The following is a 23,361-nucleotide window of genomic DNA, read 5'->3' on the forward strand; positions in this document are numbered from 1 at the left end:
TGGGGAAAGTCAACCAGATCCAGTGTGGGGCAGAAAAAGAAATCAGCAATAGCTATCGCTCTAGAATATAAAAGACCCAAGAAGAGAACCGAACGGAGCCTTTACTGTGGACAATTGCCACAATGGCTCCTATTGAGTCCTTTCCTATCCCCTTGCTGCCGGTGGCGCCCCTCAGGCAGGGCTGCTTGTGCCGTCCCCTCTGGCCAATGGGATGTGACGAAGGCCACCCGGGCGGAGTGACAAGTGCTCGCACATCGACGCGTGCATTCTTGCTGCGTCATTTTCTCCTAGCTGCCTGCCAGACGTGAGTGGGGCCACCCTCTCCCAGCCATCCCCAACAGGGCCAGCCCGGCCCCACTCACGGGCTCGGGAGGGTAATAGTTATTTCAAGCCATTACATTTTAAGGTAGTCCGTTATGCTGGATCCTGATCCAAACAAGCCCATCGTAGAAAACCCATTGTTGAAAACAATTGGGAACATTTGAGTATGGACCGGATAGTTGATGACATGGAGTTCTTGTTAACCCTACGAGGCTAACTATGGCACCGTGTCCTCGGTCGTCTGTGACATGCTTTAGGTTTGTGGTCACTCGGGCAGAGTCGCCGAGTGGCAGGTAGATGCACCAGGGCTCCTTGCACAGCAGTTTCCTCTGGGTTCTGGAGCCACCGGACGTGCGTGTGCTCACCGTGCCTGTCAGCCAGGGTTAGACAGGGCTGTGCAGCCCCGGGGAAAGGTCACCAAGGACAGTGGGGCTGTGGGAAGACTACAGCATGGCCGGAGCACACAGAGGATGGAAGAAGTATCTGGAATGAAGGCAGGGGCTGGGAGGCACAGAGGGAAACCAGGAGGGCTGTGCTATGCAAGCCAGAGCTCCCCGAGGTACACAAATCTAACTTCACGGAGGTGAAGCAGGTTAAGAATAATCTCCTTGACCGGAGATGAATCTTACTGGATTTTACCACTTCTCCTTGGTTTTCTTCCAGAACCTATATAAATGGGTACATTTCACTTTATTCAAGATTTCCAAAGTTTATCATTGCCTTGAAAACGTGGGCTTTCTGGTGAGTGGGCATTATCGTAGGGCACAAGAGAAAAGATGTATTGGAGTAAAGGCGTCAGTGTGGCCAGCCTGAGGCCGTCTGGTGTCCGCCTCCCCCTGCAGGCCCGGAGGGGCAGGCGGATTGGAGGCAGGGGCGCCCACTAGGGCTCAAGACGCTAGAACAGCTTCTCGCTAGGCTTTGCGACTCCCCCGCTGTGACATGAGATACATTTCACAGGTCACAGAAATTGAGAGCCACAGGCTCCTGATTACGATCCAAGGCCTCGCAGGAACCCAGAAATGTCCGTGGTTTCCGCAGTCCAGCAGTCTTGTGAGGGGAATTTCATCACGGCTGCTCTTTCCTGGTGCCCACACGGGTGAGGAGTTTCAAGTGCACATTTCAAAATGTCCAGTTCTCTAAGAGCAGAGTTGTGCTGTCCCACGCGAAGACACAGGTAGCTCTGCACACCTTGGTCCACTCAAGGGATCGGCAACTTCCCAACCAAGCCGCCCTTGGGTCAGGCCGGCCCCTCCCGGCTGAACAGCTTCCTCCACTTACCCCAGTATCCATACAAAATCTCCCGTGGGCCACGGTGGGAAAGATGCAGAGGGGCTTTGCAAGATTTACAGGACAAAGGCTACTGTATATGTGGTATATGCTTTAAGAATAAGGCACTGAGCTTGATTTATCACACTATTTTGGAAAATGACCTAGGGAATGTAAGTTCATTTAAAAAATGTTTAAAAATTCTCAACTTCTGAGATATGTTAACATCTGGGTCAAAGCCGACACCACTTACCGGGGAGCAAGCAGCTCCCTCCGCCCAGGATTCATCTGGGAAATGGAGAAACTCTTCTGCCCACCTCCCACCCTCACCAGCAGAGCCCGCAGCAGCAGAGAGGGTCCCAGATGAGCTGACAGATGGGGGGGGGGGGGGGGTGGGCGGACCGGGAGAGTCAGATTGAAGTCCTATATTCCACTGCCGTGTGAGCCCACACGCTGAACAGCTCAGCCTTGGCAGTCAGGTGACCTGAAGAGAACTTCACGGTGCAGATGGATCTCAAACCGAAACCTCTCTTTGTTCAAAGTAGAGAGCAGCCAAGCTTCCCTCCAAGTTCAAAGAAAAGAGGGTAATTGGAGGTTACTGCAACGCTTACTTTACGCTTCTTTTAAGAATGACTTACCTTCTTGAAAGTGACTGTAAAGAGCTCCTTCAGCTTTTTGGAGACAGCCGGCTGCCTCTGAGACTTCCGATCACAGCAGAATCCTGCCCCCAGGTGCTGGGCTAAGCGGATGTTTGGCTGGCCCCTTGGTAAAACAGTCATCAAGGGAACGGGACAAGGGCGCCTGAGTGGCTCAATCGTTAAGCGTCTGCTTTTGGCTCGGGTCATGATCCCAGGGTCCTGGGATCGAGCCCCGTATCGGGCTCCCTGCCTGGCGGAAGGCCTGCTTCTCCCTCTCCCACTCCCCCTGCTTGTGTTCCCGCTCTTGCTGTCAAATAAATAAAATCTTAAAAAGGGGGGGGGATGGGAACGGGACAGAGGTCTTGGGCGGCAGAGGTGGGGGAGCCTCTGGGAGATCAGGATTTGTCCTAGCACAATAATTCATGCGCCTTCAGCAAAGAGGCCGGAGACCAGCAGGAGACAGGTATGGCTCATCATCAGTCCTACAGACAAAAGTCCCCAGTGGGGAACCGGGCGCTCACAATGGCTGCGGCGTGGAGCGGACAGTAGGAGTCTCGGGAGTTCGCTGGGCGCTCACAGGACAGACGCGGAGATCCACGAGGCCCTCTGCTGTGTTAAGACCTACACGCAGTGTGAAACTGGAATGCTTTACAGGCGGTGATGGCGGCGGCTTAAATGATGACCGATGAGGAGAGACCCCAGGAAAATAACAGTTGTGATTTACAAATGAATGAATACCACGAAAACAGATAAAAGAAACAGCTTTTTCTCTGAAGGACAGAGGACCATACAATAACCACCAAGAGACAGACTTTGAAAAGTATATAACAGATTTCTTTTTAATTTACAATCAAGTTCTGTTGGGCAACATAATTAAATAAATAAAAGATGCGCCCTGGTCTGTGAATTCCACCTCCCCTTGAGCTCTTGGAGCAGGAAGCTGGAAGGGGGGTGGGGGGAGGGCCGGGGAACCAGGGGGGGGGGGACACGGCGCCCCTCCTCACCCAGCTCCAGCACTCATACCCACAGCTGTCCAGAGAACAAGTGTGGAAGGAAAAAAATAAAGTGCAATTAAAAAGTGATGAAAGTATTGGTGTTTCAGTCACTCAGGAACTAGAATGATACACAGGTAAAACGGTAAAGATAAATGTTAAAAAAAAAAAAAAAAAAAGCCACAAGCCAGTTTTTCCCTGGCCTCAATCAGAACTCCTGAAACTTAAAAGATGACGTTCCCATGCTTCTTGGAATGGGCTTCTCGAACTAAAGCACCAAGGGGGTATTGCACGTAGGCTTGGCAGAGGGGCAGTGACCCGGAACCGCTGGCTCCAGGCTAATACATTCGAGGCTTCCAATCCCTTGTCACCAGTGACTGTCACCGAGGCACACGGGGGAAAAAGGTGGCGTGCGCCCAGCCCACTTTCGGGGAGTCTAGAGATGGCCGCAGGGAGCCACTCTACTCCTGCAGCATGCCCGCTTACCTGCAAGGTTTCTGCACTTCCTCTCCTATCTCCAAAAAGTATTTTGTAACCAAACTGAGATTTACTTCTCGACCAAGAAATAGGTGTGTAGCATCGTTAGGGAGAAAGGAAGCCCGAAGCTTTGAACAACAGCTGCTTTCTAAGAACGGTTTAGGAGATCTAAGGAAATTCCAACAGTAATCAGATGAGATCAGAGTAAGAGCCTCGTAATAATGACAAGAGACCAGCAGGGAGGACCACGGTCCTGTCACCTCCTCAGAAATCAGGGCAGTCCCTATGGGCTGAGGGCAGGGGTGATCCTGTTTGGGTTTCTGTTAATCCAATGATTCAAGTGAGTTCACCAGGAAAACCATCCCAAGGTGACAGGACATGCATTGGGCCAGAACCGACTCTGGAAGGACGGGAGAAAGCACGGAGGGAGAACCGACAGCCGCACGCGCGCGTGGGGCGTTCCTGGCCCTGCCGGCCAGTGAGGAAGCCAGCAGGTGCCCGCGCTCCCTTCGCTGAGGTATGGAAGATCAGAGCCAGTAGTGTTTCCCACCCGAATCAAGGCAAGGCAAGAACCTGAACCTCTGCTAAGTGACTGCAGGGCCAGATTTTTTCAGTGTTATTCTTTCAGGCCGTGAGAGACCTCAGCTAAAATCCTCAGAAATCCTGTTCAAAGGCAGGTCATGGCACCACGCGGCTCCAGCTCGTCTCTGGAGGTCGAAGCTGCACCCAACACACCACGTGCAGGACAGAACCGCAGGGGCTCGTGTGCTTCGCTGGCTTCAGCTCCTCCCCTCTCTCTCTCTCGCTCTCGGGGGTGCCATCAATACTCCGACCATAGCACAGCTTTACTTCCTTTGTCCACACTGACGACGTGGGAGCCAGAGGGGGACCACGCCACTGCATTGATGGACGAGCTTCAAAGGGAGAGGTCAAAACATCTGTGAGATCTGAGTGAACTGAATGCCAGGCCCCCTGACATTCAGGGAGCAAAGCTTTCTCCAACGCCCGGCTTGCTCACCAGGACTGCTGCCCCTCACGGGCAGGCCCTTGGGATTGAGCACAAGAACTCAAAGGAACCTGCACTGTACTTCAGGAAGCAGTTTAGGAATGAAAGGAGTCAGGTCGTACCAAGTCTACCCTAAGGCAATAGCTCCCACCCTCCGACAAGAGCCTCGGGGGACCAACTGAGGAGTGGGCAAATGGCTACAGCCCCTGGGAGCAGGGAGAGGTGGTTCTGGAGGAAAGCCCCGTCTCTGTTCCAACTAGCAGTTGAGCTTGGGTGGAGAGAGCAAAGCTAAGCAAAACAGGAGCCTGGGGGAGGACTGAAAAAGAGTCTATGAAAAAATCTATGTTTACAACCAGACTCTCCAAAGGGAGAAGGAGAAGCAGAGAGGAAAGAGGGAGAGGAGGCGCTAGATAATCAGAGACAGGACGCTTCCCTAACCTTTCTCCAGCAGCCACTACTCGAAGGGCTCTAATTGGACAGCCTGTCGGCATCACTAAGCACGAACGGCCCCGGCCTCTCCCCACTGACCTTGCTCACAGCGGAGCCAGCGAGCGCACACCGTCCTCCTGGGGCTGATTCAGTTCATGCCCAAAGGGGCAGGATCCCCAGGATGAAGGCACAGAACCTCCACACAACCTCAGGGGGGCTATCATCAGGGTTCCCCTTACCCATGCTGCTTGGAAAGGACCTTCTCCACCTTCCCCGAGAGTACGCTCCAGATGTAGAGAGAGCCCTCAGCCGAGCCCGCTGCCACATAACCACCATCAGGGCTGTGGAACAAGACCAGAAAGTGTCAACCGCCCACCCCCGATTCAGCATCCCGTGGGAGAAGCGCTGGGCGGGCAGAGCGACAACTAGGAAAGGAGGCTGCCCTTCTGTAGCTTCCCTAGAAGCTCTCCAACAGCTCTCAGGAACATCAGCAAGGAAGGAGACAGTGAGCCCTGGTGCTGAGCTTCCAGGTCACTCCTGGACACTCCCTCAGGGGTGAGACAGTGGACATGTGCCCCTCTGGGATGCACCAGGCTGGGGGTGGGCGGGGCAGGAGGAGCATCGCTACTCACCTGAACACAACTCTGGTCCAATCAGAGCCGCATTTGAACCCAGGCGCGCTGAAACCAACAACAGCACCATTACCCCGAGAGCTCACAACACTCGGGGCTTGAAAGAGCAGGGTCAGGGCCTCCAGTGTTCATGCGACCCCCAGAAAAACAGCAAGAGTCAAATAAAACCAAAACCCGCACGTCTTCAGCTACCTAAACGTCTGTCTGACGGCATTGATTCGCAGATCGATGATCTTCAGCAGGTCATCACGAGAGCAGCTGAGGAGTTCTGTCCTCTCCGGGTTTAAGTCCAGGGCAGTAATCTTCCCCAGCAGCTCCATCTCCCGGACGATGCTCTCCGATCTACGAAAGTGATGGGAAGTCTGAGAAGACGGAACATGGAAGCGTCAGAACTTCCCCACGTTGCCCAGGACGCCTTGCTCCACGGAGAGAGGGAAAGAAGGTAACTGGACTGGAAAGCCTTACTCTTGAAGGACAGTGAACGTGGCCCAACCTTACAGAAATCACCTCAGGGGCTGCTTTTATTTTTCTCTCACTACATGCTATAGTAATAGTTTAATTACCAGGACTCGGAGTTGGGGAAGAATTAATTTCCTCGCCCGCTTAGGGAATGCTACAGTAACTGCCAATCAGACCTCCGGCTCAGCACGAGCTAAGCAGGTCTACTACCCATTCAGTACTCCTCCGGTGATGATGTGTCCACGTGGCCAAGGGCCCATAAACTTGCTCCGGGGGGTCTGGGAGGCTGTACTGTACACGGACAAACGTGGGGCCTCTCGCAGGCTCCTGCCTTACGAAGTTCGGCTCCAGGGCCCCCCCAAGTGCAGCTGGGGGATTCCAGGTGTGGAGATGGACTCCAGGGCAGAGTCCCCGCCCTAGGCAAGTCAGTACCCGGTCTGGCTTCAGTTCTCCCCTTCCTCATCCACCATGTGCAAATGCTCCCTCAAATCCGTTCCCCTCCCCTCCCCTTTACTGCTGGATGAGGTCTTCCGCTCCCAGGACACCGTCTGAACACCACCAGCACCTCTATGCACTCATGCCGAGCGGTCCTTTGTTAAACACCCAACAGCTTATGGGAGTAAGTCACTTACAAAAGGTCATCTGATCCCAACCCACCACTGGCTAGTCCTGTCTGCTCAGGGCCCAACCTTACCTACCAAGCTGTGCTGCCTGGAAAGTCTGTCAGGCCCACTCACTTCCTAAGACTCATCCCGACAGGCATTCTCTCATGTCCTTGGGCCAAGGTGCCTGGCTCTACTTCAGAACACCTTGTAGACCTGCCTTATCAGTCTTCCCTGCGACACTGCAGACTACCTAGCTGTCCCTTCGTTTACCTAGCAGCTGGCAAAGTGCCTCGAAAGCACAGAGAGCGTGCTCGTAAGTGATTGCTGAACGAGACAGTCTACCTCAGGGTAAAGAATGTCAAAGTACTGAGATAAATGTGGACTGGGGCTCATTTCCGCCACTTCCGGGATCTTAAAAAGCACACTCTATATACAAAACCTCATCAGAGCTCTGCCACGGGAAGACCCTCTCATCTGCCTCCCCCACCATGCTCTGGGGTAGTATACCGGATGTCCCAGAAACGAATCTTCTTGTCGAAATGTCCACTCATGACACACTGCTCTGTGCAAACGATATCGTTGCAGCTGGATCCTGCAAACACGGTCTTTATGCCTGAAAGAAGAGCGAACATTAGTAACCGAGCAGAGGCCACTCCGGGGCTGTGCAGGGAGCATCGATTCCCCCTGGCCCTGAGTAACCAGCGCTCCTTATTTAAACACAATCTCAAACACAGAAAGCCGGCACAACCTCAACGCCACTCTGAGTATGAAACCGGACTTGCAATTCAAACGGTATCACGCCAGGCATAGGCTTTCATGTGGCAACAAACACCTTGCGGTTAACGTCTAATCATACACACAGACAGAGAGACTGGATTTCCTCACAGACTTTGCTGCGTAGATCCCAGAGCTTGAGGGTCCGGTCATGACTTCCGGAAACAATCCGCGCATTGTCCAGCAGGAACTTGGCAGACAGCACTTTGCCGCTGTGTCCCGTGAGGGTGTGCTAGGGGAGAGAACACAGCCAGGGTAAGCCGTGGGGGCGCACCATGCTGGAAGAGCTAGCTTCTCCAAACACCTGGAGATATGGTCAGGAATATTCAGACAAAAGGATATGTGGCTCGACTAGACGTCCAGAAAGCCTGTCTTTCGGTGTGGCCCAGAGGTGAGGAATCAAGAAGCAGCACATAAATCTCCCAGCACAAATAACAACAAAAAATCCAACACCACTAGTGCCAAGTTCAAGTGCCTCTCTCCTCAAAAAAAGGGATGGGCAGTTGGAGGACCTTTTTGAAATAAACTCTGTTACAGATACCCCCAGTCTGTAGTGTTCTTGCAACCTTCTTTGTAAGTCTGGATTGTATCAAATTACAGAATTTTTTAAAAGCCTGGATTTTTACCCAGTGCCTCTGAAAATCCAGGCCCTATTTACAGTCAGAACAGACAGGTTCCCTGCAGGCATAATTTACAAAAGGGAACATCAGGACTCTTTAAATAAACAATTAAAACCCCTGGGGGTTTTTTCAATCAGAGGTCTCAGCTTGAAACGTCAGACCATAACCACAAAGAGCTGCGCACTCCCAACAGTCAAACCCCCGGGGCTGGTGACTGTGGGGTGCTAGCCAAGGAGCACAGCACTGGGGCACCACCCAGCACCGCCCCCCTTCTGCCCGACTCGGCAGTACTGGAGCCCAAGGGGATGCCAAGGGTGCAGGGAGGGGACCCTGGGAGTCAGACCTTTCACTACTCCTCATAGAATGCTTTTCAGCACGGGTCAACATGCTTCTCGGTGCAAAATCTCAAAGGCTCAGAAGGCCTTCACTGAGGTTTGTTTTCTTTTTAATGAGCCAACCAACCAATAAATAAATAAGCCTTTAAAAGCTTTGATATACGCACTACAACTGCCAGCTTACTTACAGGGTTTCCACACTGACTCCCAAAGAGGAGATCTGTTTTGTGTAAGATGTTCAGCGTGAGAATTTTTGAAACCAATCTTCCCTCCCTGCTCAGTGGAGCCATGCCACCTCAGCACAGGGACAGAAAACCCGGGCCCACCCGTCCCCCCACTTCCGAAGGGAGAAGCTGGTACACATTCGAAGACTCGTTTCTCCCACGTTTAAACCTCTCCGAAACTGGAACGTACATCATATACTTGCTGCCAGCCAAGGGGCAGCTGTGCTGTGGCTGTGTAAAAACCTCCCACGGATCCTTCTCGTAAGATCCCGAAAACTCCAGCAACAAGGCTTACATTCAACACAACACGGGAGTAAGGATTCCACTCAGCACAGGCCAGCCAAACTGTACGGATCACTTGGGAAGGGTACTCCTCATGCTATGTAAATTAAGTTTGGAGAAAAGAACTACTTCATCAAAGAAATCAAAGTTTTGGGTACATTCACTGCTTTCTTTCTTCCTACAGAAGTAAAATCCCAGTTGGCAAACTCCGGAGGAAGAGACACTGCTCACAAACAGGCTTGGGAGCACACTCGTTTTTGTGAGTTAATGCTTGCACTGCCCTCATGTGAAAATACTCCTAAAAATTTATCCACTGCTCGAAGTAGTTTTCCACGTGACAGCTGAAGATGCTCCGGCTCTGGGGTCACAATGCTCCGGTTTTGAACAGCCAGGGCTCGAACATCTGTGAAAGACAAACCGCCTCCTCCCGCTCTTTCGGTAAAAGGACCAAACAAGGTGACCGGTGCACAAGGCCCACTGCTGGGAGCATTAACGCTCTTCCTTCCTGCGCCCGCTAAGAGCCTTCATGGTTACTCTGATAGTTCAATGATCTTCAAGTGGCAATTACAGTTTCATGGAAATTTCTGTGCCCAGCGGACACCCAGGTCACTTTACATCTCAGGAGCACAAACAATGCTACAGAACAGCTACAGGCACGTAGCCTTCTCCAGGCCCGTTTCCCAGAGTAAAACTGCTGGACTGATGAAAGAGAGGAAAGGGATATCGTTATTTCCTGGCTCTTCATATGTGTGTCAGTTTGCTTTTTAAAAAAGTCTGGCCTTCTGCGAATCTCGTCCTTGGAGGAAATCCAGCTGATGGGGTCCAGCTCCACGCCCTCAAAGGTATGGAATGCAGCCTCCTCCAGGCTTCTTTCCGTAATTTACAAAGTCCTTATCTTAAGCGCATCAGATTTATGTGAAATTTTTATCCACTCGGTGTTTCTGGTATTTCTTTTCAATATTCAATTTATTTTTCAGGTTTTATCTTCCTTTTTCAAACAGCGGCTCCTAAGAGATGGGGCAGCGGGTTCAGACGTCAAGAGCAGCTTGCACCTCTCTTCTCCAGGGCCCTGCCAGGCACCCCCCACCCCGTGCCTCAGGGCAGACCCGAGGGCCACCCACCATGCAGGCAACCACCATGAGCACCAACCAGTCGACGGACCCCAGAAAAATGCAGAACTCGGTGAGGTTTCTGAAGCACAAACCGCCATCTGAAAGCCAGTCCCGTCACTGCGGTTACTCTTCCATGTCAACATTAGAGAAGTGAACAAGGTGGGCTGTTCAACCCCATTCCTCAAGTCACATTTTAGAGAGCAGCTAGGCAATTTTCCAAGGACCTTCTGGATATTTAAGGGAGTCTAAAACACCTGCTATTCAAGGGAGTCCTCTGTAAATACCAGGCTGTTTCTAGGACACCTTTACTACAAGGATTTTAAAGCCAGGACTCTGCCAGCTGCTGCCTGCATTCTGGCCTCTCCCAACACCATTCCCTTATCATAAAAACTAAGGGCTTGGATCCTGAATTTCAGAACATGGACCCCCGTGTCTTCCAACACCCTCTGTTAACTAGGGTTTAAGTAGAAGCCAGAGCCTCCTACAAGAGGGAGCCTATTTCTCCTGAACCCCGTAAGAGTTCCATGTCTCTGGGCACAGAGAAGATGTTTACGAAGGCCTCCTGATCTTCATCACACATACACGGAGAGCGAGCCAGATGACCTCAGAGCCAGCTAGCCCAGCTAAGGAGGCTACCGTCCTGGCACCAGCCTCCAACCCGTCAGCAACCCCAGCTGAAGCCTGGTGCTCCAGCACCCTGAGCACCCTCTCCCGTGAAACTCGGCCCACCTTTGCAAACTAGCTCACTTGAAAAAAGTTTCCCAACATTATGATCTCTGTCTTCCAGGTCTGGCTCCCACCCCCAGGTCCCCTTATTTCCAAGGGCTGATGCCCACCTGAATACAACTCTTTTACCAATGAAAAATATCATCCTGCACAACTGGCTGACCCCTCAACCGCTTGCTTTTTTCCTCCAAGGGCCTAGAATGAAAGGAAGACTGTACGTCCTTCTTCCCGGTGAGACAGTCCTGCTGTACCTCAGTCTCTAGACGTGCTAGAATAGTCCAGGTCAAGCAGAGACGAGCACGGGGCCCAGTCCCCATTCCCATCTGGTAGCTGTGGTTCCTGAGGCAATTTTGTGGGCTTCTCTGAGCCTTGGTTTCCCCATAACCTACCTCACCTTGTTCCCCTGGGGATGAAAAAAGCAGTCGGGTACATACAGGACCTCAGTACTGGGTCTGACACCTAGGAGCCACTCAAGAAAAGTCCCTTTTCCTTCAGGCAAACTGACGACCGCAGACGTATCCAACGCTGTCACAGGTGACCAGGAAGTGATCAGCGGTTAAGAGAGCACAGCCCAGCCCACGGCGGATTATGACGCCACCGCGAGAACGGGCTGAAGGCTCGGCCCTGTTGAGGGTGCAGAAGTAGAGGGCTGCAACCGAAAACTTGTTCAAGTGTGGGAACAGACATGACTATGCTTCCGCAGAGGGTCCAGCCCCGCCCACGGGGGCCCGGCGGCCCACCGCCCTGTTCCTCCATTCAGACAAGAATACAAAGCGGGCTCTTCAGCATTCACAAGGGAACGTAACCCGTGTCAGCTTCACGCCCCACACTTTGCATGTGTAGCCCCGGATCTTCTTCCAACTCAGAATGAAGGATCACCACCACCTGTGAGGCAGTGACTGGCATCTAACACCGGTCACGTTCCCTACAGCTCCTTCAAGAAGATGGAGAGCCTGTGTGATCGGTTAACTGTGCATTTCTAAAGATTCTTCTAGCCGCATCCCGGCATCATCAAATCTGACCACTGGCAACGGACCATTGTGCTGCAGCTCCCCGCCTCTCTGCAGATTTACCTTGAGGAGGCTCTCAACGCCATGCCTCGTGCGGGTTGACGTACAAAAGCTCGGGTCAAACTTTTTTCTTCGTAGAGAGCTCAGCCTCCCTCTTATCTTTCAACAGCCTCTGCTTAATGAGCTCATGTGAGAACCGCTTCAGGCTTAAGGGAAAAAAACGTGTCTCCAAATTAAGCTATTTGTTTTTCACTAGAACCAAAATGCTATAACCACCAAGTTTTGGTCTTTGCTGTGGAGGCCAAGCGACTTCTCAACAACTTTGGGTTCGCATGCAAATTCCTTCACGTGACCCCGACCTTCCCCTTTTCCCTCCAACCTGCTCCCACCTTGTGTCAACAGTTGTAGTTCTCGCCATCCTGGGTGCATCCTCACGTACTCCTATGTCCTCCTTGCAGCTTTACTCTGTCAGCTCGTTATTAGTCTTGGAGACCTAACTCGGAGATACAACAACCTCTACGACAATGCTGGGATTGCTGAAGTTCTGCTAAAATGGACACCTGCCCCAAGTACCTAGTTCTTAGGAACAGGAACACCCTGAGTCTTTCATGTGAAATGTGATGGCTTCCTCGTGCAAGTATTTTGAAACTAAATCTTAGACAAAGGAGGAATGTAACACAGAAACACAAATTCTCCCAAGGGGGAAAGGGAAGGGCAGGGGGAATCAAGTATGATTTTCAGGAAAACAGGATCCTCCTAATTCATCAACCTGCCATTTCCTACATTTTGTGCCTTGAGAACCTCACGAAGTTCGGAGATTATACTAACTTCCTTAACTGGGTCTTACCCGTAACCGATAATCATCCACAGTCCAGATTCGACTTGCAAAATCATTTGAAGCTGCTAAGAGGTAAGAGCCCTATGGAAATAAGGGAGAGAGGGGGGTGGAGGAGAGACAAATTTTAGACGAAATAGAGGATTTCAGTCCACACAATACAAATTCCCTAAGAACTAAGTCCAGAAAGGTTTACTAGATGCTCAAAAGCTGCATACCTGATGTGAACACCAACTGTTACCCCAGTATCCTGTCAACCCACCAACTGCGGTAAATCCACACTTTGCTCCCGAACTTGCTCAATCCCGCCATCCTGCTGGAATGTTGCAGACTCTCCAGCTCAAACCGGAACTTGTCCTCTTGAGTTCATAAGCCACCCCCTCCACCCCCTTCAGCAATGGCAAATACCAATTCTCTACACACGGTCCAAGCTGCAGAGCCCAGAGGCACCGGCCTCTCTCCTCCCGCAACCTCCCAAAACTACCCTCCCTGAGATCCGCCCATCTCTCAGGCACCTAGATAGACCCCTTCCCCTCCCCCTGCACCGCCGGGGCTTCAGCCGGGGCCTTTAGCAAGTCTGCAGAGGCACTGACCGGCCGGGGCACCGCAGACCTGCCTCCCCCACCCAGACTTCAATACGGTCACAGCCAGCACAGAATTTATAATCTACCTGCATCCTGACCTAACACTGATGGGACTTAAGATCGAGAACAGCAGGGAAATCGTCTTGAGTAATTTTTAAATTTCAAGAACTGGATGTCTTAAATGGTTTCTAAGCACCTCTAAGTGCTCCCATTTCCACAGGCACGGGATACTCACGGCGCTGTCAAATTCGATGCTTGTAATTCCCGCGTTACTGCCAGACAGGGAGCCCTTGAACTCACATTTATCTGGAGAGAGAAAGAGAGGAGAAAAAGGAAAGTAAGGCCAACACCGGCGTTAGGACGGGGCACCCGAAACACGGCGGCAGCCGATCAGAGGCTACAAAGAGCAGCCATCCGGCACTGAGGCAGCATCTCAGAGCAGTGGGGCAAACGCAGCAGTGAGACAAGAGTAGGCAGCCGGTCAGCGGGAGGGGCCGCGCGTGTGTACGCCGACGCAGGGCCCAGCACTGCGCAGGCGCTCCACTGTTCTTTCCAAGAACTTTAGAATCACCAATTCGCTTTACAAAAAGACAGGTCAATCCGTCTAGAGACTGAGTTTTAGTCCTGCAATTTCTCAGTAATTCAGATAAATACACCTTTGGGTTTGATTACCATTTGTATCGATTTGACAATTACTTCTATAGAACCTGACTACTAAAATTTTTCAGAATCTATGTGTTAATTCTCATTAGGGTCTGAAAAGTTTTTTTTTTTTTTAGTTATGTGTAACTGGCTAGTCCTTAGAATGCCAGTAAAGCTAGTCTGGAGTTTCTGGAATTTGTACACTTCTCCTGTCTCCGAGAACCGAAGATTCTGGTAATCCAACTGGCTGCCAGCACTCCCCTCCCCACAACCTCCCTCACCAACAGACCCAGCACAGGCTCCTGGGTCCTGCCCTCAGATATCTCTGGCCACCCATGAGGGAACTTTAATGATGTAGGTAGGCACAAACTGACAAGAGTACAAGTCTCAAAATGATGTGATTAAGTCTCTTTCTAAAGGGTACCTGAAGGGGCGCCTGGGTGGCTCAGTTGGTTAAGCGACTGCCTCCGGCTCAGGTCATGATCCTGGAGTCCCGGGATCGAGTCCCGCATCGGGCTCCCTGCTCGTCAGGGAGTCTGCTTCTCCCTCTGACCCTCCCCCCTCTCCTGTGCTCTCTCTCATTCTCTCTAATAAATAAAATCTTAAAAAAAAAAAATAAATAAATAAAGGTACCTTAAGGATGACAAGATCAGAAAACAATTAGGGAACCATCCAAATCAAATTCATAAAAGGGAATGAGGCGCCTGGGTGTCTGTTGGCTGAGTGTCCGACTCTTGACTTCGCTCAGGTCATGATCTCAGGGTCTTGAGATAAAGCCCCACATCAGGCTCCATGCTCAGAGCAGAGTCTGCTGGAGATTCTCTCTCCCTCTCTCTTTAAAATAAATAAATCTTTAAAAAAAATTTTTTTTTTATTTGAGAGAGAGAGAGAGAGAGCACAAGCAGGGGGAGTGGCAGACAGAGGGAGAGGGAGAAGCAGGCTTCCCGCTGAGCAGGGAGCCCGATGTGGGGCTTGATCCCAGAACCCCGGGATCATGACCTGAGCCGAAGGCAGACACTTGACTGAGCCACTCAGGCGCCCCCCCCCTCTATAAAATAAATAAATCTCAAAGAGAGCACAAAATTGGAAACATTTCAGAGAAGAGCCTTTTCTCTTACTCAATACTTCTGATAATAATTATGAATACTCGTTTGGAGCTGTCAAATACATTTAGGGTCAGGATTATTAAACTGGTTGATGAAGCCCACCCTCTGAATTTATTTGCAAAATGCCTGTATAGCACATTTAATGCCTTTTCTTGGACCCTAGCCTTCATTAGGTTTTCAAAAGTCAGAAGAGGCCAATATCCACTAATTAATTAAGGTCTTTAGATTAGATCTTTACAAAAATATTGCTGTAAATTCTAAGAAATACCGCTTTGGCTTATGCCCAAGATATCGGTCTATTTCTCTGGCAGTTAACACATTGCCAAAATGTAAAAATGACCAACAAATACTATTCTACATAAGAGGCTGATTTCAAACCATCAAAAAAAAAAAAAAATCCTTTCCAAAGCTCTTTATCTAGAGGACACCAAGGGAAGGTATGTCAACATCCCAATGGAGCTTCTGCAAAATTTTGATAGAGCAAGGAAAGATGCTCCTACTGGGCAGAAAATGCCGTTCTTCTGATACTTTAAAAGGGTATAAAACAGGACCCCCAAACTATTTCATAAAAGGCCTGTGTAGTCTCTTCCAAGATTCAGTAAATATTAGCCAACGAGAAAAAACCTGCTGACTGAATAAGTGATTTGCAGAAGAAATGCCTTATAATTAGGCCATAACTGATATTTGGTCCCCAAAACTATATAAAGTGCTGCCAAACATTCTATGTTATTTCTGCAGACCCAGTAGAAATTTCTCATTTTATTGACACAAATTATGCCAATATTAATTTCCATTTACTTCCTTTTCACAGCAGCAAAAATGTAACACTGTTACTAAAGGCTGGTTCTAATTTTCTTACAAGCGCTTTTACTACCAGGAAGTAAAAAGTATTTCTAGTTATTTTTATTTAATCACAAAACATAATCAAAACAGATGATCTGCTTAGATTTTAAAAACCCAAATCTCATAAAACTATTATTATGATATGGCTTTATTATTGTATTACCGTGATTTTCACAATTATCATTCATAAGGTGTTTCTGGGTAAAACGGCACAAATTTTCAGGGGCTTCAACTACCTGTATCTGCCAGGGATTTAACTATGGAGTCACTTCCCAGAAGAAAAAAAAAAAAAAAAAAAAGGCCAGGGCAGACAAATTTGATGCTTTATTGGTAAGCTATTATAACCAAAGGGATCAATAGATTGCTCTTGCTCTAAACACACCAAAAGTAGTCACCCACATGCTTCTTCAGCCGCTCTATAGCTCAGGGGAGACCACAGTGGGAAGGGCTTTGCAGTCAGAAGACCCAGTTCAGGTCCCGGTTCTGCCACCCCCGTGCCACCCTAATCAGTTACCAGCCATGTAAATCAACTATGCAAATCAGTAGTGTCTCTTGAGTTTTCATCTTGTCAAGTAGGGGCGATACCCACCTTTCAAACTGCACGGGGCTGTGGGGAGGATCAGGGGGAAATAACACAGACAGAGGCCTGCTGGATCTACTTCTTGTTGGACAGTGGGCATGTAAGTGCTACAACTATGGAAAGTTGACAAATCGGTTCTTATTAAAATCTTCAGCCTTATTCCTTGACCTTGCTTTAATAAAAAAAAAACCATGAGATTTAACTAAATCTCAAAATGCTGAAACTGAGCTATCCCCACCTTCAGAATTCTAAGAGATGCATTAAGTCCCATTTCCTGTTTTAATGCTTCCCATCTGAGTACTCTGAAGCCACTTCTGAAACAAGGTCTTGATCTTCTGGCCCTTGATGATAAGCGGCTTGTTGAATACATTTTGCCTGAAAGATACACCCCTCTTTTTATTCTCAAGCTTAGATATGACCTCAATCTTTTTCCCTAGGCCAAAGCCATTGGTGTTATTAAATGCACACACCTCAGCTCAATGTATAGTTTAATTCTAAAGTCTATGACTTTAACACTTTTTATTTTGCTTCTAAAACCAGTATTACCTTGGAAGATGTTCTAATTATACCTGAGAAAACATAAACACTAACGAATCCATAACTTAACAGCATTTTCTAGTCACTACTTTAAAACTCCGAGCAAATATCCACTCAGCTATAGCATATGAGATGGTGATAAGGCTTTGGTCAGATAATTCCTTACACAAAATACAGGATATCTGAAGAAGGTGAATGATTTACACATTGCTTGAAAGCAAGGTCAACCAGATGTCACCAATGCAGGCTCTTTGCACTCTGGGGTCTCACCTCCAAACACTTCCCAAAGCTTAACTCTCCGATCCATGCCTCCTGTGGCCAGCAGCCGGGAGCCCGGACTGAACTGCACAGCATTGACTTCCCCATCGTGAGCATCCTGCAAGACAAGCACCCTGCTTCAACCCCAATCACCGTCATTCCCGAGAGGAAGCCCAGTACAAATGAACACTCTGGATGCCTAACCAAAGGTTTTAGACACTCATTCAGAGATGAAGGAGATCCGCTCATAAACTAACTTGGATTCCTAGCCCAGGGTCTCCTAAGATTGTTACCATTTTATTCTTATAGTTACAGTTCCACTTACTTAAATACACTGCAACCTTCTTAAAGAGTATTCAAAATCCGTGTAGACTGCCTAAAGTTTCTCTTTGCATTAATTTTATTTCTTAAGAAAAATGAAATTTCAGTCTATATTCTTCTATGATCTTAATAGCTTAAAAGTAAGCCTCTGATTAACTGCCTCTCTTTTGGTCCAGATTATGTTAATGCTACATGCTAAACTAGGTAGTCAAAGTACAGCATGGCTTCTCATGATAAAGTCTTTATGGGCTTTCCTAATGTGAGTATACTCATATGGAGTCCTAATAACGAGCAGATACAGTCCTGCTACTACACATCAGTGTTACAGTGGGATTCTATTCAGTTCTGCAAACAACACGGCACTAGTGTGTACTAGTAGGGTCACTTTTGCCAAGTTTCTTAACTTTCCGAAGTCTCAGCTCACTTGCTCATCTATAGAAAAGGACTTCCACCAAGCTGTGTGACCTAGGACTGTGCCTGATCATGAATAGGCCTTTAATAAAATAGGTGTCACTTGGGAGAATTTGAATTCTTCACAGGAAAGAATGCCTGGGTGGCTGTTGGTTAAGTGTCTGCCTTTGGCTTAGGTCATGATCCCAGGGTCCTGGGATTTAGGCCCTCATTGTGCTCCCTGCTCAGCGGGAGTCTGCTGCCCCCTCTCCCTCCCGCTTCCCCTGCTTGTGCTGTCAAATAAATAAAATCTTAAAAAAAAAAAATAAATTCTTCACAGGGAAACTTTTTTTCTCTAAAAGTTTAATTATTTTGGAGAGCGAGCGCACACAGGGAAGGTACAGAGGGGAAGGGAGAGAATCCCAAGCAGACTCCCCACTGAGTGCGGAACTTGACACAAAGCTCGATCTCATGACCCCGAGACGATGACCTGAAATCTTAATCGACTGAGCCACCCAGGTACCCCTTCGCAGGGAAATTTTTGAGAATGGCATCCAAACTAGAACAATCTGAAAAGACGGCATCTTTTTTTGTGTTCAAGATGGGAAGGGAAATGGAGTAAAAAGCATTCCCTCCTAGAATGGGAGAAAAGAATACCAGAAGATGTCACTAAAACCTCTCTTAAAGGACTATGGGGGCGCCTGGGTGGCTCAGTTGGTTGGGCGTCCAACTGAGCCCCGCATCGGGCTCTGTGTTCAGCAGGGAGTCTGCTTGGAACTCACTCTCTCCCTCCGCCCCTCCCACCCTCTCTAAAATAAATAAATCTTTAAAAAAAAAAAAGAAAGAAAGAAAGACAGACTACGGATGCTGAAATCTTTATGAACTACAATGTCTGGGATTTGCTTTAAATTGCTCTGGCAAAAGTGTGTGGGGCAGAGAGAATAAAACTGGCAGACGTAGCTAACTGGGGCTGCCTGGCAGGATGATGGATGATGGGACCTGAAAGTTCTTTTACTCCCTATCACACAAATGTTGGAAAATTTCCATAAAAGGAAAAAAAAAAAAGACTGCGGAAAATGTGGATTACAAATATTAGACTATTAAACAGGTCATCAGCGGGGCGCCTGGGTGGCTCAGTCGTTAAGCGTCTGCCTTCGGCTCGGGTCATGATCCCAGGGTCCCGGGATCGAGCCCTGCATCAGGCTCCCGGCTCCGAGGGAAGCCTGCTTCTCCCTCTCCCACTCCCCCCTGCTTGTGTTCCCTCTCTCGCTGTGTCCCTCTCTGTCAAATAAATAAAATCTTAAAAAAAAAAAAAAACCCAACAGGTCATCAATCACTTGCCTAAAACATCATTTTTGGGAAAACAAAATCTTACTGTCACATTTGCTTGGGACTGAAAAAGATGCCTGAAATATTATTGAAAGCATGATTATTAACTGACTGGGACATAAGCATCACTTTATTTTGCCTGGTGATCTGATCCTGACGCAGCCCTCGTGTCCCACTGCTGAAAAGCTATCAGACAGGTGACGAACCTTTTTGCCTCCATGTGATTCCCTTCCTTTTTTTTTTTTTTTTTAATATCTTTCTACTTAAGAGGTCTCAGATTGAAAACTTGAGATCATGCACCATCACACCCATGACTGCCGCTCTTCAAGCTCCTGCATAGCTGGTTCTGTTGGATACTTGTCAGCTGTGAACTGTATCCTCTCAGAAACACACGCTGACAGAATCCCAAATTATCAGCTGCTCCATTATCCCCATACACATGACTTAAATGTGACAGGAAAAAACAATGGGCTGCTGGGAGTTGAGGGCAAAGAAGGGACTGTGACATTAAGTGCAATCAGACCTTTTACCAATCATCACTGACCTCCAGGGACTCACAGGAGTGCAATAGAAAGGGGCCTTAATGGTCCCCAGTCCAACTCCTCATCCAGAGGGAGACTCTCTTTGTGACATACGAGGTGGTTAAATCACTCAGCCGGTTCACTGGGTGGAAATCTCTACTCGATTCCTCCTTATGCCTGGAACTGTAAGCCTTCCCCATATAAATTCCCTCCCATTTTTACAGTGAGTCTTTTTTTCCCCTGAAAGCTGGCTCCTCTAACTCACCCCATGTAATCCACGAGTCAGCCCAGCTATCTGGGCTCTGCCTCTCCATCCCCCGCCCCGAGTCAGGTACCCCCACATTTCCCCAGCCTGAATCCATTTCTGCTCAGTCCCCCCAGCTGGGACCTGCTTATTCTTTTTTATTAGCACGCAGCTCTGAACTCCAGCTGACAGCCCAGCATCACAGTGGCCTCTGCCCAGGACTGTCTCCTGCTTCCAACCTTGTGCTCCTAACGAAGGGAAGTCACACAGATATGGGTATAATTCACGGAGCAAACAGCTGCCCTTACCCACCTTCTAAAACCGACTACTGACTAGAGTCTCACTCTAGATTGGAGCCAACCAGTGACAACAATGACATAAATTACTGTAACTTCTCACCAGCCCTGGTTCCTTCCCCCTTGTCCCATCTTCTCATGCTAGCGATTCTCTCTCAGCCAGTCCTGTATTAGAGAATGTTTGTAATAAATTCTGTCCCTAAGCAAAACGTATCAATCCCTTCCATCAGCCACAGCCAACAGGTGTAAAAGCTTGCTACTGCTCTAAATAAAATAGTAGAAAGCTAGCTGCGGTAGAGAACGGATCCTTGAACTGTCTGGCTCGGTTACGACACAAAGCTTGGTGGCAGGTGGGGTCCAACCGCACTTACGAAGACACACATCGCGGTTGTCGGCACTCTCACTTCTTTGCTAGAACCGGGATGAGGATCCACATTATCCTGGGGAACTGGAAAGGAAGAGACAGAGCGCCTCCTAAGAAGTAACATAAAGGAAAGTATTAGGATTACACAAGGCTTCCTGTCCGCCCAGGAGGGATTCAAAGACAACTTTTGACAGTAGCTTCTTCTCCCTCCTAGACTCTTCGAACCACAGAACAGTTCAGCCTACCAGAGGCATCCTCACCCAAACGATACCCGGAGAGGTATCCAGCACATAGCTCTACTCTCTTACTCTCTCAAAGTCCATAACTCATGGACTCCAGAACCCAACACTGAAAAGCAATCCCGCAAAACTGCTTCCCGGCCAATCAACGGCTGCAAAAACGTTCTCAACGTAATGTAACCGCCAGCTCCAAGGGAGCTCATTTGTATTTTGATAAGACTACTTCAAGGTCACTTCTATGCCTAGCTACGATCATTCTCAGCGTACAGTGTGGTCAAGGCAGAGTCGAACGCATGCCAGAGAAGAGAGGGAGGAGAGCGTGTCTGCTGTGCAGAGCTCAACCTAACCGTTGCCCGCTCAAGAGGCCGACAGCGCTCCCAGGAACATGCACGGCGGCCTGGGAGGCACATGCACATCCAACAAAGGGACTGAAGCAGCAATGAGCACAATCATCAAGGAGCCACGCTCACATGCCGGGCTGAGAGAAGGTATTCTTTTCACCTGGCAGCATCAGGAGAGTGATGTCCCAGAAGGGGAGACTCGGACAGACTAAAGGTAAGGCCAGATCAGCACGCAGCGAGAGTAAGAGAAAGAAAACGGAGGAAAAAAGGAAGAAGCTAGGTGAAAAGCTGAAGTCAAAGCATCTGTACACTCAGCGCCACAGAAATTCTGGTGTACGTTTAAAAAATGGCGATAAATCATATACAATACTTATGAATATTCACACATATTAACAAGGAAAGGTGAAAGTTTTCTAACCTACCCAAAGATATTAGTGATAGAATCCAGAAGGCCTCCAGCAGGCTGCGAGAGTCGCTTACTAAAGAGGAGGGGAGGATAGGTTTAAACCTTAGAAACGTTTTGCCCATGATTCATCAATAAAAACAGTCCACAAAAATAGGTACCTGGGAGTATGTTTCCCATCGAGTCCCCAAACCCCAGCGAAGAAACCCCTCGGAGGAGCAAACCATCAGAAAACAGGGGGAAGGCAAGAGGGAGGACCCAGCTTCGTTAGCTGTGAAAGACACGAGGTTCCCTCGCAGTAATTAACTGTCCCAGAGACTGTGCTTTAAACCCTGACTCATTCAGTCTGACCTAACAGTGTTGGCTGTTAACAACCAATCCCCACCCTTTCAGTCCTGCTTTATTTAGCAAAGAGAAAAAATCCTGGAACCCAAGTACGAAGTAAACAGTATGATCTAAATACTCATCCCAACAAGGTGTAACTGTCCATCTTGTGGGAAGCCAACACCTCACAGGGTGGTGGCAGCACTAGGGGAGCTTGCTTCCCATGACAAGGTGACCAAAGGAAGATGGGGACACTCAGGAGCCCACGATCTCCACAGCTGTGCAGGCAGGAGGGGCCGGGCGCTCCAGCGAAGGGCCTGGGTGCATCGAGCTGCTCTCGCCGCGGCCACAAACGTGCTGTCGGACTGCAGCGTGAGCGCTCCTTTCCTGGCCCGCGCCGGCTACTTACCTGGTCGCTCTGCTGATGGCTCGCACGGGAGACGTCTCCTCCGTGTGATCAGAGGTTTCATCCACAATGACTTCAATGTCATCATCCCTGGAAAAAAGGGCAAGAGGCTAAGTCTTTGATCCTGCTCGGCAGGAGCTTTGCGGCGAATCTGTTCCACCAAGGCCAGCACCGTCTCCCTAGTCACACGCAGCCTACGCGACTTGGCTGTGACAGAGATGGCCAAGGGTTCTCTGGAGAAAAAGGAACAGCCGCGCTCTAAAAGAAACGTTTAACCTATTGATATCAAATCCAGCATTCCAGCTGAAAATAACCTTAAAAGTGATCTTCTGATCCTCTGAGGTGTAAACATAGCTCCCACTTGGAAAGCAAGGGAAGAATGATCTATTAAGTCTAGAACCATGCATCCAGTGTCAACAGAGATTCTTTCCTTCAGGCCGGGTTCGTGGCTAAGGGCTCCTGCACACAAACAACTGGACCACAGTGCTCGCCAAGAACAGTTCCCACGTGACGGGCTGAGCATGGCACAGACGACAGCTGGGGCGGCTCTGGAGCACAAGGAAGCAACAGGGCAAGGAGGTCCAGGGGAGTAAGAAAACGGTTCGCTGGAAGGGCGATGGAGTCAACGGCTGCATTAACATCGGCTTTAAATACTGCCTTAATGATAGAAACAGGAAAGCCAAATCTCAACACAATTCATTTTTGACTCTGGGTATTTTATGCTTAGGTTGCAACACTTGGTGCTTCTCACGTCTGGGGAGTCCACATCATGCTTCACGCGAAATAATCAAGCCACAGAAATGCCCTGTTGTTTACCTGCCTTATCCCGCCAGATACAAAGCACCTCTGGAATCCACTCCACCCCCTTTTTCCTGGTTGGGGGGAAGGCA

The 23,361-nt window shown here is 49.2% G+C and overlaps 1 protein-coding gene and 2 non-coding genes across 5 annotated transcripts in view; all 3 read right to left on the bottom strand.

The window, feature by feature from the left end:
- Positions 1–3,037: 3,037 nt before the first annotated feature.
- The window catches only part of ATG16L1 (autophagy related 16 like 1), a 37,020-nt gene continuing 16,696 nt past the window's right edge, over positions 3,038–23,361 (bottom strand). Inside the window, exons 7-19 of one of the 3 annotated variants that reach the window (XM_073877028.1) lie at positions 22,475–22,561; positions 21,761–21,817; positions 21,499–21,546; positions 20,766–20,868; positions 17,306–17,411; positions 13,563–13,633; positions 12,756–12,827; positions 7,711–7,831; positions 7,333–7,438; positions 5,954–6,103; positions 5,762–5,809; positions 5,369–5,470; positions 3,038–4,608 (exon numbers count right to left, since the gene is read on the bottom strand). In XM_073877028.1, coding sequence (XP_073733129.1) covers positions 4,515–4,608; positions 5,369–5,470; positions 5,762–5,809; positions 5,954–6,103; positions 7,333–7,438; positions 7,711–7,831; positions 12,756–12,827; positions 13,563–13,633; positions 17,306–17,411; positions 20,766–20,868; positions 21,499–21,546; positions 21,761–21,817; positions 22,475–22,561 — 1,165 coding nt within the window. In that variant the 3' untranslated portion in view covers positions 3,038–4,514. The remainder of the gene's footprint in view (positions 4,609–5,368; positions 5,471–5,761; positions 5,810–5,953; positions 6,104–7,332; positions 7,439–7,710; positions 7,832–12,755; positions 12,828–13,562; positions 13,634–17,305; positions 17,412–20,765; positions 20,869–21,498; positions 21,547–21,760; positions 21,818–22,474; positions 22,562–23,361) is intronic. The other 2 variants (XM_025889324.2, XM_025889334.2) reach the window with 2 other exon arrangements.
- Positions 8,358–8,584, bottom strand: LOC112808028 (small Cajal body-specific RNA 6). The gene has a single exon (XR_003204245.1).
- Positions 19,603–19,878, bottom strand: LOC112808021 (small Cajal body-specific RNA 6). Its single transcript, XR_003204244.1, has one exon.

This window comes from Callorhinus ursinus, unplaced genomic scaffold (genome assembly GCF_003265705.2).
Source record: "Callorhinus ursinus isolate GAN/ISIS: 27379988/994484 unplaced genomic scaffold, GSC_fseal_2.0 scaffold2, whole genome shotgun sequence".
In the NCBI taxonomy this organism is placed as follows: domain Eukaryota; kingdom Metazoa; phylum Chordata; class Mammalia; order Carnivora; family Otariidae; genus Callorhinus; species Callorhinus ursinus.